The sequence below is a fragment of the Leptonychotes weddellii genome, chromosome 2, assembly GCF_054177405.1.
Source record: "Leptonychotes weddellii isolate Sample4059 chromosome 2, ASM5417740v2, whole genome shotgun sequence".
NCBI classification, from domain to species: Eukaryota; Metazoa; Chordata; class Mammalia; order Carnivora; family Phocidae; genus Leptonychotes; species Leptonychotes weddellii.
Window position 1 is genome coordinate 27,977,460 of NC_138370.1, and position 15,317 is coordinate 27,992,776.

Sequence of the window (15,317 nt, forward strand, 5' to 3'; positions counted from 1 at the left end):
CCAGAAATTGCACTACTGGGTATTTACCCCAAAGACACAGATGTAGTGAAAAGAAGGGCCATATGCACCCCAATGTTCATAGCAGCAATGTCTGCAATAGCCAAACTATGGAAAGAGCCGAGATGCCCTTCAACAGATGAATGGATAAAGAAGATGTGGTCCATATATACAATGGAATATTACTCAGCCATCAGAAAGGATGAATACCCAACTTTCACATCAACATGGATGGGACTGGAGGAGATTATGCTAAGTGAAATAAGTCAAGCAGAGAAAGTCAATTATCATATGGTTTCACTTATTTGTGGAACATAAGGAATAACATGGAGGACACTAGGAGAAGGAAGGGAAAAATGGGGGGCAGGAATTGGAGGGAGAGATGAACCATGAGAAACTATGGACTCTGAGAAACAAACAGGGTTTTAGAGGGGAGGGGGCGTTGGTTAGCCTGGTGATGGGTATTAAGGAGGGCACATACTGCATGGAGCACTGGCTGTTATACAAAAACAATGGATCATGGATCACCACATCAAAAACCAATGATGTATTGTATGGTGACTAACATAACATAATATAATTAAAAAAAAAAAGACAACTGAAATCTGGTATGGTTATTGTTGGACTTTTGCCCTAGCATCCTGAGTGTGAGAGGATGGGTTCCTTTCAGATGCTCTAATGGAAGAGGTTGGAAGATTTCACAGAGCATGTAATTTCTTTATTCTTTCACAGAGTGTTGAGAGCTCAGACATAATTTGGAATCTATTTCCATGGAGATTTTGATATGGAGGAAAAAGAGATGATAGGAAATCATTTGCATTCTTGCAAAATAGTCAAGAAAGTACTCATCAGGAAGGCAGATACCATTTTTATTTGTATTAAGTGCCTGTATAATTCTATACAAATGTCAATTTATTCTAATGTACAAAAGACAGAGTGTTTAGCTGAAGCCTTTGACAATGCACTATTTTGGGTCTTCCATTTGGTCTACATTGGCAATAAAGAGGGACATGCCTGAACTTCTGCCTGCTGGGTGACTAGTGTGTTGGACCATGGGATGATCTTGTCCCTTCTCTGAAACTGGGTGAGAAAGATCCAAGCCAAAACTCACTTATCAGCATGCACAGTGGTTTCATAGCACAGGAGACATTTAGGGGAAACATACAAAGGAATTTTATTTGGTGGTGATTTTTAAATTATAGCAAAGTTCCCAGAAAGTTTGTAGAACCCTTCTCTTTTCTCCTCTCTCCCTATCTCTCTCTCCCCCTCCCCCTTCCTCCCTCCCTCCCTCCCTTCTTTTCTTCCTCCCTCTAAATGGCTGCAGCTAAGTAAACAACATTGGAAAGTTCCTTCTGGAGCTTAAGCAGTAGAGGTAAGAGGTAGAGCATCCAGATAGTTTCTTGATGCAACAGGCTCAGCTTCAGAAAATCCCGATGTCACCTTCATAGTGACACATAAAAGAAGTGAAGGATTTGACATGCTGCAGAAACTTAATTTCAAGTTAGAGGTGACCAGAACAAGATGAACGTTCTACTTCTTTCCTCCTTCGTTCTCATTCATCCTTAACTTAAAGAGCTAAAACATAGGGAACCTCTAAGTGAGAGTGCCTGTGACCTTCCTACCTCATCCTGCAGATCCTCTTCTATGGCCCCCATACATGAAAAAACCCTGGCTCTTACCTTTCATCCCTAATAACAGCCCGGATTTAATCACTTCTTCTTCTTAAGGAACACTAACCACAGCCTTTTCCTCCCACCAGAAGCTCCTACTTCTAACTTTTCACCTTTAATCAAGGCATGCCACTTTTAAAAAGGAGCCGTCATGTAGCCCATTGAGCAGAAGGAGGGCCCCATGTCCTGAGTGATCCCAAGTGGCCTCCCCTTCCATTATCCCCATTGCTTCTTGACAGGTCACTGGTGCTAAGTAAAATGTTCTAACACTCAGGATGCCTTTATTCAATGGCCTTCCCTCCAGTGATGGCTTCCAGATGGGAGGAAATTTTAAAAGTCTGTAGCCCTCAACACATCATTAGGTCCTTCCAGTGTTTCCAAAAATCTGTAGTCCCCAGCACACTGATAATCTCTCTCCATGTTGACATTCAGCAACAGGAATGTTAGAGAAACTAAGGAATGTAGATAAGGAGACTTCACAAACAACTTCTTATTTAGAAAGAAAACCCAATAGTATTCATGTACCCTGAAATTAGTTGTGTTTCCTCTGCACAATTTGTACCTTTCCATTTGATACCCCTTCCCTGTCTGTCTCTCACACACACACGCACACAAGCATATGTATACAAGCACACCACACACTCAAACCAGTAACATTGTGGCGGATGCTATTTTTTCCTGTCTTAGTTTCTTCTGAAGGGTTATGATTATTGTTAATTGCCCAGACCAAGATTCTTACCTGGTGCCTAAGGAAATCGTTTTGGTCATGCTAATCTCTGACTCAAGCTCAATCCCTCAAAACCTTAGAAAATGTATCAATACAATGAAAAATTAAAAACTAGCTAGTTTTCAGATATTTCAAATTCCTACTTCCCACTCCATATCCCACCAAAAAAGTAAAAGTCTTTGGCCTGAAATTCACATTTGCTTCAGTAATGTTAGGATCAAAAGTATCAGTAACTGACTTGATTGTTCAGTTCCTAGTTCACTGAACAGAGAAGACTGTATCCCAAACTCTGTGGAAAATATTTTTCATTTAGGCCAACCTCTGTGTTTAGCATGTCATTTAGTATTTAGAAAGGTGTTGGGTGGTGTGGGAAAGAGCATCTAAAAATACAGCCCCATGCTGAAAAGATTGGCTTTGGAGCTTGTTCTCCTGAGATGCGTGGCTTGCCCTGAGCCCCAGGCTCTTCTACCCAGGGCACAAACTCCAGCCTTTATTAGAGGTACCTGCTGCTTCAGGTCACGCCTCATTTGTCCTCACATTGTAGAAAATCCCAAATGCAATATCCATAAGGTATAAAGGGATTTAAATGAGGGTCTGTCTGGGGAATGGGCAAGGAAGAGGGAAACTGTCTTTTTTATCTTTCTCCTTGATCTTCTGTCTGGTAACCATTTAAATTCTGAGATGCCTACATGTATGTTTTCATAGAAAATGCTCTGCAGAAAGCTGTCAGTTTATAGTCATCAGAAATAAAGCAAAGCTTAACAGAGAGATGCTCAAATGTGCGTTCAGATGTGGGTTTATCTAATAGAAGCACCATCCTATTCTTGCCGTCACCTGGTCTAGGACCACTCTGACCTTGTGTTACACTTCTAAGCAAGAGGGTGGAAAAAATGTCTTTGTGGAGATTTTAAATTGTAAACATTGAAAACAGAGGCCATGGATTTGATAGACTCCATCTGTAAAGCAGCATTTAAAGGCAAACAGAACACTCTATTCACAGCTGATTTGGTTTACATTAGCACAGAGTTTATATTCTCCTATGTAGACTAAAATAAGATTACACTGAACACAATATCTTGAATTTTAATATGTCTCCTTTTTAAAAAAGCATTTACAGATTTTTAAAAAATCATACCCACAAACTTCACTATTAAAGTTTATAATACCACAATGATTTCTTATGCAAAGAATCAAGAGACAGGAACCAGAGGAAGGTTGGAAGATATAATTCTCTGTATGTTTTAAAACATGCGGGTCTCTGACCACCCAACTATCTTTTCTTCCATTGAACATCAACCAGACCCACCTGTAGACAGAGGTGTGGAAGGTTTTCTGGGCATAGTGTTTCAAGTGTTTTATTCTTCCTCCCCTTTTCCTCCCTCCTTAGGGGCTTTTCCCCATTCTGGTAGTATAGTGCCCAGTTTTAGGGCTGAAAGTCTTCTGTCCTGGAAAACCCCAGGTCTGAGCACACAGTGGCAGCCATTCCCCTCCATTCCTAAGGCGTCCCACATGGCAACCAAAAGGCATGATGCTTTAGAGATAACCAACCTGCTGTCAACACATGGAATATCCCATGAGATTTCAGGGCCGGTTTTCTTGCATTTTACCTGGTAGTAAATGAGTCTCAGCAATGATATCTGGTCAAGCTGGAGGTTAAGGCACAGAGCCTGGTGCACACTTTTCCCTTTTCCTGGAAAAGGAAGTCTTCACAGAGGCCTTTCTAACAGGGAAGGTCGACTGTGTTCAGTCCTCCTTCCTGAGATTCTTACATGGTTTCTTGGTCCTGAAAATTTCTCAGACCTCCCAGGAACCCTTTTCCATTTGCTCATACACAGGTTCTGAGGGAAATGGACTGTTAAAAATTATCCATGATTTTAAACCTTAAGTTTCTCTCCAAGGTGAAAAATAATGCCTTGTTATGAATAAGTGGCAACCAGGTGAAACCGAGAAAAATGAAATCATAATGTGGCCATAAAGGCTCATATTCTGAAATTTGATGATTGCATGCATGTAGCGTGTAGGGGTGTGTGTAAATGTGTGCAAGACAGAGAGAGAAAGAGACAGGCACAGGATAGAGTGGGAAGCACTGATTATACAACTTGCTCTCACATTCCCAAATTTTAGGTGATTGTCTTCTTCCCAGAACACAAAAGGTGGTAGTCAGAATTGACAATCAATTAGTATTTTCAGATTAAGTATAAACTGAATAACCTCTGTCATTATATATGAGGTCATTAAAGAGAGGGCAGCTGTAGCCTGCAAGATACAAAATCCTTAGCAGCACCAAAGGCATCAATGGAACAGAGGATTTTCCCTCCATTTTTGGTGGGAACTTGATCACTACCTTCAAGATACAGTTTCAGTGGATTTTTCCGAAGATTGAACCAAGAAAGGCACTAAACTCCTGGACACCCTGACACATTCCTCCCCACTCCTTTCCAACACTCAGCCAAAGGACTTGTCTTTTCTATGCTAAGAGTTTGAAACTTGTTACTTTTATTTAACTCAAGTCTTGAGCAAAAAAAGAAAAAAATATATATATATGTGTGTGTGTGTGTGTGGATATATGTGTGTGTGTGTGTGTGTGTGTCTGTATATATATATATTGTTCTGCATCTAGGCCAGAAAATTCTCTCCTAAGAATTTACAAGCCACCTATGGAGTTTTAAAAAGGCTTCAAATAGAATGGTTACGTGCCAGGGTTTCCTAACACATCCAAAACTGAGGCCTGCAAAAGAGAAAAAAAAAACTGTCAGTGCCTTTAAACTTTATAATAGATATTGTGAACAGTGGAGGATCTCATCCATTGGCAGATCATCCTCAAGAATAATCTGAGTCAAGTCTGTAAATTGGAGGAAATAATGACAGCAGACTTTTACACTCTTGGATACTGTGCTTCCTGACCTGGCGCTGAAACCTACCCTGCCTTAACAGAGGACTTCCTACATGGTTTGATCTCTTTCATCAGATGCCACCATTGAAAACTAAAGGCACATGGTCCTTCAATTATATTTTCCTTTAAGTGATAGGATTCATACAGGATAGGTTGCTATGGACATGGAAGAATAAAAGTACTTTTCAGAATGGTTCCAGAAACCAGAGAGGAAAGAGCCTGCCTTCCTTAGCTGGGACAGGTTCAAGCTTGTACTCACAAGGCAATTGGCTTCATGCATACTACAACAGCCCAGAAAAGGGCTGTCATCAGCAAAGAAAGCTGGAGCCCTCATTCTCATGCTGCTCTGCACATCCACAAGTGGACTGGCTATAAAAACTGTTCTCACCCAGCACACTAGACCTGTCAGCCTCTAAATATGGCAGTCAGAGACCTAACTCTGAGGACATGTCAGGATTTGATGCCTCCTGGATACACCACGGTAGAAGTATCCTACTTTGCTTGAGCAAGGAGAAGCCTATCTTGTGACCAGTGAACTCCCCTGCCCTCATCCCAAATATGTCCTGCTGAGGGCCTTCTCAGGTAACTCCTCCCATATTGCTTGCTAGCCTCTCCTACACAGAAAGGTCCCTCACCCAAGAGGCTTTTGCCTATGGTTAGGATGTGGCTTTTCCTTTCTGCCTTGGATGACCTGGATGGTGTTCTGTGGCTCTTTTTTCCCCCAATAGCATCAGCCTTTATGTTCTAATCTTCATTTCCTAGTTAATAAGACTGCTAGTGCCACACATTCCCACAGATGATGTATTATTCTCTTTAGGAAGGTATATTTCTGCAAGGATCATGTCATTTGCAAGGCATAGGGCAGAAGGGAGCTATAGTTAAGGGATGGTGAAATAAGTTGCATCAGGTTTTGCTTGGCAAGGACACCAGATGGATGCCTTTATGATGAAGTGGGGCTCCTCCAGCCTTTTCTTTTATGCAGGTCTCCAACAGGTGTTTCCTCTAAGGCATATCTGTTTTCCATAACATTGGAATGAAGAAAGATGTTGTCTGTGACAGCTTGTGTACATAGATCATGCTTTTATTATGATAGAAGAGTGTACAGTGATTGATTTGGTATTCTAAGTCAAGCTAAAATGTGCTTGAGAGAAGATCATTTTCCATTTGCCAAAAGGGCATTTAATTTTCAGACCAGGAGTCTTCATTTATTATGGGGATGGAGGAGGGGGCAGGAAGAGGGAGAAGGAGGGGAAAAGTAAAAAGGCTGAAGAAAGTGACCAGAAGAAAAATAGTAGCAGTTGTCGTAGATTTGGGTGCCAAGTGTGGGGAGCAGGAAGCCACCTCCCTGCAGGTAACTTGGTTATATTATATCAACATCTGAGGGACGGTGTCTAGGAAGCTACAAGTGGAGAGAAAAATAGATTCTATGAAGGAGTAACATAGCCAGTTCTTCAGATCCTGATAAAAATCAAAAACAGACTCTGGTCTTAGGTGTGTTCCCTGGTGGGTTTCTTTAACCAGCTTGGCCTAAAGCCATCACCACTGTCCTAAGTAGTATCATTAAAAGAGCCTGTGTGGCTCTTAGAATTTGGGGTTGGAGCTGCAGAGTTAAGGATATTTAAACCACCAAAAGGCATGTTAATTTGAAAGAATAAGGTAACCCATTTTGGTCAAACTGACCTTGAGGCTTACATTGCAACATCTTCTAGCCAGGTAAATGACTAGAATCCACTAAGTTTACAGGGAGGTCATCAATGGGGAAGAATACGAAGGATTGCATCTTGGCCTTGGCCAATCTCATTAGCAATAAGCTCTGAACTTTCCAAACTCTTCTCCCATGTCAGCTTCTCTGGGTCCTCTCTCTATCCCATTACTTTAAGTCTGACACTTCTAAGCTGACCATCTTAAGTTCCTTTGTCTGGAAAATTATGACTTAAGATAGTAATTTAGAAACTGACTAGGTTAAAGAGATCAAAATTGCTTGATATTATCTTAGAGTCTGAGTCTTTGGGCCAGGTGTTGAATAACAAACTGTATTAATTCACAGAAAAAAAACAAAAACCCTCACCCTGCAGCACAGAGCACAATATGTTTTATTTCTCCCAGGATGTATAGTAAAATCTCGCAGGAGAGTGCTGTCATAACGTACTGTTTACCACAGCTGAACCTACAGTGTGACACTGTGTAGTATGTCCCAAAAGGTGTTTCAAGGATATTTTTAAATAAATAAATGAATAAGTAGATGGTAAATGTGTGTGGTCAAATAAGTGTAAAACACTGGATTATATAAACTTGAAAGGATTTTTTTTTTTGTACGACTTTTTTGAACCTTTCATAACACTAAAATGCAGTATGAATCTCAAAGAGGGGACATTTTTCTCAAACTTTATTTGACTGCAGAAAGCATTTCCTCACAACTCTCCAGTTACTAATATTCCATGCAACATGTTTTTTAGAATAGGCATTTCTGTCAGAATAGGATCGATGTATGCTGTGGTAACAACCATGAAATCTCAGTGACTTAGCGCAACAAAGGTGTCTTTCTTTTTCACGTTACATATCCAGCACAGGTCACTGAGGCCAAGGCACTCTGCTGTATGTAGGCACTCATGTTCTCAGGCTGGTCATCATTACAGCGGGCAGGAGTGAGCCTGAAGAATCACACGAGAGCTTGTCCCTACATCAGCCATCACTTCTCCCATTTCATTGGTCAGAACTAGTCATGTGGCCCCATCTGGCTGCCCATCTGCTAAAGAAGTAAAGGAAAATTGGATCTTCTGAGCATCAGTAATCTCAACCTCAGCATTCCATTCAAATGGCAGCTTTACCATTTGTTAGCTCTTTGACTTTTATCCATAAAACAAGGAGTGGTCTTTAAAGTCTGGTAGAGACTGAAATGGTCACTAAGTATTTCAGTCACTTCCCATGTTCCTCAACCCCCATAAAGTTAGCAGGAGGCATGTGACTAGTTCTGGTCAATGACATGTGATCAAAAATGTGTGTCGCTTTGGGTCATGGCAGTTAAAAGCCCAGGCTTGTTTCTCCAGTCCCTTTCTCTTCCCTTGCCTTAATGACTAAGGAGGATGCATTTTCTAGGTGTGTGACTCTAAGATGGTACAGCCTCTGTACCACTCTGAGTGGCTGTGTGGAACACAGACAACTGTTCACCTGAGGAATATATGTAGTGTGGGAACCTGTGTTATGTTCAGCCCCTGGAATTTTGAGGTTGTTTCTACAGATTAAGCCTTGATTCTCCTGATTCAAATAGGTCCAGACTCTAAACTTTCTGTGCTTCTAGAAGGGTTTCCTCTCTTCTCTATTGAGCAAATATGCATTCCTTCAGATACAATGGGATTTTTTCCAAAGATTATCTAACCCTTTGGGTGGTTGAATATATTACATGACTAGCATTGTGCCCAACTGCAGTGTGGGGTGATCACATGGAGGGCTTTGCCAAGACTTAAACCAAGATTAGAGCAGAGTTTAGTTAAATGCAGGCCAGTGATGGAAGCTGTAAAGAATACAAAACACATATAAGAAGGAAGGATGTTTCAACAGGAACTCATACAAAACGATATGGAAAGGAGAGGGGAGGAAAACAGGCCAAGGAGAGAGATACCATTCATGACTCAATCTCACAGCCTTTTAAATTCTATCTTCAGGTGCCCAAAACACCTCCCATGATTTCTCCCAAACAATAGTAGCCTCACCACAGTAGCAAAATCAAGAGCAAAAATAACTACCTTCAAAGCACATATAATGTAAGGTAAAAGGAGAGCTTGATATATCTGCTAAATGCACACACATGCATGTGCACACGTGTGCATGCACGCACGCACACACACAAAGTGCTTAGTATGTTTTCAGCTGGATACGCTCAGCTCTTGGTGTCCTTCAGACATGAATCTTTATTCTGGAGTCTCACAGACCCAAGGTTATTCTCTTTGTGTTATTCTGTGCTTTGGGCTCAAGGTTCTGTTGAGTTTGACATCTTAGCTTTGTCACACCAGTGTCGCAAATGTTCTCAGCTAACTCTCCTTTCTCCCTACTTAGGACTTGTCTGTATGAAACAGTACAAGATTCTGACCAGCTTGATAGCAGCGGTATGTTTCACTGGTGCAGAGCAATCCCTTTGGACAGTGTGATTCTGGTAGGTGATCTTGCACCAAATTTCAAGTAAGATAAACCTACACCTAGGGTAAATAACGTCCTTACACTAGTTATAAGCACCTGCCATTTCTCTTTGTGAATTTCAAAGGAAAAACACATTCATCACCAGCCTGAATGGTATGCAGGGTAACAGATATGACATTTGACAAAGACCATGTAGGTAATATGCTGGGATTTGAAACAATTAGATCAGATTGTTCAAGTCCTTCTTCCCCCCCACCTTTCACAGTTTAGCTGAGTCAGTTATTTAGAATAATGTTCTCCTGACACATTGCTGTTTTGCTAGTAAATCTAATTAATTTAAATGCACCAGGGAAACTATTTACAAGAACTCTAAAGCCTTTCCTTTTTTTAAAGAGATATTTTCCTAATTATTGGTTTAAAGTTTGGATTTTCTGTAGTGGTTTCTCTTAGAGCTGGCTGTACTTATACCTAACGCATTAGTCAAGAATGTATCTCCTAGATGCATAACATGGGTGAATCCTAATAGATATTAGAATCCTGTCTCTGTCTCTGTTCTCTCAAGGAAAATAACTAACTCAATTTACTGAAATGCCAGCAACCAAGATGTAAAAAGTCTATATCCTAATCCAGGCTCTGACACCTGCTTTCCAGGTCCACATCTATTCTCATTTTCCAGAGTTAGCAACTCAAGCATGATCTCAGTGGTTTACTTTGCAAGCAGTAGTTGGTAAATATAATCAAAGTGATTGTTTGTTGTATGAACCCTATATAATTTTTTCAACTATGACTAATGGATAATTATATCTTTTTCTTGCTTTCCCAAAGTAGTTCAGTTCACTTTTTTTCCTGTTACACACACACACTCACACACACACAATCCTTGTGGCTTGGTACCAATGTCCTGACAGAATATGTTCCAATTTTTGTAAAAGCATGATCAATCATTTGATCAGAAGCATAAAATTGTCAGAACTGTCATATCAACTAGAAAACTATTAGGGTTGCTGCTGAAATTCACCACTTTAGCAATTATGTCTTCTTCTAAACTAAGCAAAATAAACTCCATTGAGCAGGAAGCTAAACATGTTTTCAGTGGGAAGGAAATCGTTAGAAAGGTTGAGAAGTTGGCTGCAGATGGAGGCATCCAAGAGACGAAGAAATAGAAATAGCAGATGTTTTATTATACCATATTTTTTAAGCACACAGACAGGTTGCTATGACAGATATCTCCTTTATGATACTTGATATGGAATATAGTTCAGAACACCAACTGAGTCTTTTGATAAGTTTAGAAGGGCTTCTAGTTTAAGAAATTCTAAAGGCTTTGAAACGTGTGACCATAGAGGAGAAATGTCCATATTGCAGAATTCAGGGAGGCTTTGAATTTGGTTTCATTTGCAGAAGGATCAAATGGAAGTGGTCGATTTAAGTTACTTTGAACAAATAGTGCATCCTCCCCTTCCTCCAAAAGTCACCATCTTTCTCAATTGGGAGACAATTTTGTGCCACAGTTTCTTGGAGAAATTGCCTCTCTGGCTGTGCCCATTAATGCACTCTGCCATGTATCTTGTTTCTAATTGTTTAGTTCTACTCAGAAGAGCAATCATTGGACTTCAGGCATGTTACATTAAATACCGTTAGAGGCTTCATTATTCAAGTTAAAACTAATCGGATTAGCTAGAGACAATTATTTAATAGATTTGGTTAAGATTCACATCACTCTCCAGGAAGGCTCTCCAGACAAGTAGCTTTATTTCCCCTCACAGGGCAATTCCCTTTGAAAAGAGAGTATTTTCTAGTATATGCTAATTTGACAAACTAATTGTGGAGATGTCAGATGTTACTTATTTATCTTGTTAGGTTTTATCACCCCCTGTTTCACAGAAGCTTGTCATTTAACCCAGCTAAATATGGGCATAGGGCAGGATGATATATCCATTTGAAGTATTCTGAGTCTTCATGTGCTGAGGAATATAGACCACACACATGTATGAAGTGCTTCTATATGCATTTAACCTGTTCTCTACCAGCTTCCAAGAGTCCTCTGAAACTCAAGGAATTCAAAAGATTCAGAGTTGATTAACAGGTATTGAACAAGAGCTAATGAGTTGAGCACTGTACTTCCAATATATTATTTCATTTCCACAACAGAATTAGCTTTTATTTTTTAAATGATTCAAACTTAAAGAAATTGAGTGTCAGAGGGTAAACTAGCTTGTCATACAACAGAATACAGAATCAAGTCTTCCTCCAGATCCAGTGCTCTTTCTAGCCCATTCCAGAGCCACAAGAGAAGACACTGACTCATTCCCTGAAAGAAATCAAAGGCTTGAAATGAATTTCCTACAGGAATATCATGTCTCTCTTTTTTTTAAGTTACATTTATCACTCTTAAAAGTCTCTGTGAATGTGGGGAAAAGCTCATTTAAATATTTTTCATGTATATGATTATTTGGAGGTACTACTTGGAGATACAGAGAAAATGTTAACAATCAGTGATGCTGATGGTAGTATGTGACATGTTCAAATGTTTGGGTTCAAATGGAATTTTTGTGACCTTCCATTTCTTTTCTGCACTTTGCATAATGAATTTCCTCAACTCTGGAAAGCATCTGTTGAGTGAGTTTGGTATATTAGGTTGAACCATATGAAGTTACCAATACTCAACCATTTTTGACCCATAAAAAGGCAATTTCGTATGTTCCAAACTAATAGGTATTTTCATATGTATGAAAATCCACCAAAAACTGCAACATGTTGTACAACTTTATGCGATTTTCAGGGCTCACTAGAAGACATACATTTAGCAATGGAATTTGTAATGTTTTAGTTTTTCATTGAATCTTACTATAGTGCATACAAGGCCAAAACCACATAATGAAAATAAAAGATGTGCTCCCCGTTTGGTTCTATGGTTTCACACCTTGAGGAATGACACTAATCTGAGTTTTAATTGAGGCACTCCATGCTAATAAAAGACTTTAAAAAGTGGAATAAGAAGGAACTCCACAAAAAGATAAAAAGTATAATTGCCTCATGGTAGGTAAATTCCATTTTATGAGCAATTTGCAGAATTTCATTATCCTTATGAAAGTCCTCCTATGGATGTACCTGGAAGAGTTGGGATGAGGGGATGGAGCCCTCTTTGAGAGACTCTCAGCTTGTTTCTAAAACTGACCAGACTCTGGCATGCTTATGCTTAGAAACGAATGGACAAGTCAAAACATGAGTTTCGGAACCATGTAGTAGCATGTGTCTTTGGAGATGCTACCTCAACATTGATGGGGCTTCGGAATTTTGTAATGCCCTTGAGAGCTAGCAGCTATACACAGCCGGAGCTGAAAGACATTGTGTTCATTGGGTCTCTGGATTACCTGAAGAGAGAATGGCTATTTCTCCGGAATTTTCCCCGGATATACATTCTACCTGTAAGTGTCACATTAGAGATAGTGAATATTTATAATGATGGTAACACTAATGGTACTAGGATTAATAAATAATAAAACAGTAGCTTGTAGTTGTATAGTGCTTACAGGTAATAAAAACTATTCTAAGCATTTTACATATATTAACTCATTTAACCCTCAAAATAATCCTATGGGGTAGATTTTAAAGGTGTTGGACTTTGGGCATGGAGAGAGTAGGTAACCTGTCCAAGTTTACACAGCAGGTAAGTAGCAGAACAAAGATTTAAATCTAGACATTGTGGCTCCAGAGTTTATGCCCAGGAGCCACTACATTTTATGTTTTATGTTTATAATCATATTTTATGGTCTTTATATAAATAAGAGTTTCTCTACATTTCTGAATCTGATTCTAACTTAATGTCCACAGCTAAACTGATACTAGCTAGCCTTTGTGCTCTGACTTTCTCATCTTTTCTGAAGACGCATCTTTTATGGAATACATAATGCCACATAGTCCTTGATAGATGTATGAGAAAGAGGAATTAGGTTTACATTTCTGAGGAATGGATCCATTATGCATATGTGGCATTGTAGTTGTAATTGTATTTGCTCTGAACATTTATACACCGGTATGCAATTGTATGCCACTATTTCCCTGGATTAAAAAAAAAAAGTATGCGCAGTGTGAAATGCGCCCAAACCATGTAATTTTTTCATGAAATAATGCTGACAATATATAATATTGTTCAAATTTCAAAAATGGTTCTCTCAAGGAACAAATTTCATTTGCTTCTTTAAAAAGCTACCATAAAGTTCTCTGCACTGTACCCTTACTTTAGGCCATAGAAAGGAAAAAAGGAAAAGGACCACAAATCTCTAGATCCAGCTAGTGTTAGGAATTACTGGTATTCATATCTGAGCTACCTGAAGACAGAACCAGATCTATCCCTATTTCTCCACCAAATTGGGAAAGAAGCAACCACCACTATGCTAGTTAATCCAGAGGGTACAGAAAAGGTCAGCTGCAAGCAAAACTGTGGGGATGCAAAATTTGCCTTTAGATCCATTACTTCCCCTTTCTCTGAATGTTTCTTGTTACCCCTACTGTTATCCCTACTTTACTTTTCTCACTTGAATCATCTGAATGGATGTAGGTTCCTCCCTCTTTACCCTCCGGCTCATCCAGACTTGCTCTCAGGTAGGGTCTGTGAAATTCAGTCTCACTAAGATATTAATGATCAATGAGGCTAAATGTGTTCAGATATCAGGTAACTAAGTCTTAAAACCAATTCAGTGAAGGCTGGAGAGGCTTTGGCTCAAAAATTGCATCCCACAAGAGGCATCACCATGAGCCATTATATAAAATCCCTCCACCTGAGAAGTCCCTCCTCTACTGGGTTTTCTCTCATTAGGGATCTGCACTCTTTCCTGAAGACCTCCATGCAGCCAACATAGAGGAATGTTCCATGTGTGCTGTCTTATCCTCCTCATCCAAGGCATCAAGCAACCCAGCTCTGGTAGACACAGAGACCATCATGGCCACCCTCAACATTGGATCACTGAGGATTAGCTGCTCTGCCCAGACACCTGAAGAATCACGTAAGAACAACTCCCTGATAGGAGGAGTTTAGAGAGAATGGAATAAGGAAAGAGAATTAACTCATCTCTGAAGTACTTTGATCATGGGGAGGAGGAGAGGTTGGATCAGTTATCGTCGAAGACCTCTTCCAACTCTGAGAATTCTGTAATAGAAGTAGCAGAGAGTTAAGTCCTTGGTAATCCTAAGTCAAATGAAAAATAATTTCCATCTCCTAAACGGAATGCATGTAACAGTTTTCCCACTGAATTTTAAGTGCTGTTTTTGTTATTAATTAAATATTAGATAAGATAGAAATTGGCATATTATTATAATTAATAATATTTAGTAGTAGTAGTATCAATTCTCATTATATCTTAGAGATGCTCCACTACTATTCCTAGTTTAATGTTTGAGAGAATGAAGTATAATTCTCTCTTACTCTTTTTTTTATTTTATTTTTTTATGTTATGTTAATCACCATACATTACATCATTAGTTTTTGATGTAGTGTTCCATGATTCATTGTTTGCATATAACACCCAGTGCTCCATTCAATACGTGCCCTCTTCAATACACATCAACAGACTAACACTTTCCCCCACCCCCTCCCCTCTAGGACCCTCAGTTTCTTTCTCAGAGTCCGTAGTCTCTCATGGTTCATCTCCCCCTCTGACTTCCCCTCCTTATTTTACCCTTCCTACTATCTTCTCTCTCTCTCTTTTTTTAACATATAATGTATTATTCGTTTCAGAGGTATAGGTGATTAATCAGTCTTACACAATTCACAGTGCTAACCATAGTATATACCCTCCCCAATGTCTATCACCCAGCCACCCCATCCCTCCCACCCCCCCCACCACTCCAGCAACCCTCAGTTTGTTTCCTGAGATTAAGAATTCCTCATATCAGT

At 39.6% G+C, this 15,317-nt stretch overlaps 1 protein-coding gene across 1 annotated transcript in view; it reads left to right on the plus strand.

The window, feature by feature from the left end:
* Positions 1 to 15,317, plus strand: part of KCNU1 (potassium calcium-activated channel subfamily U member 1) — a 172,841-nt gene that overhangs the window by 143,119 nt on the left and 14,405 nt on the right. The window contains 3 exon segments of the mRNA XM_081812893.1: positions 9,341 to 9,437; positions 12,625 to 12,849; positions 14,241 to 14,499. Of these exon segments, the coding sequence (XP_081669019.1) occupies positions 9,341 to 9,437; positions 12,625 to 12,849; positions 14,241 to 14,499 (581 nt within the window).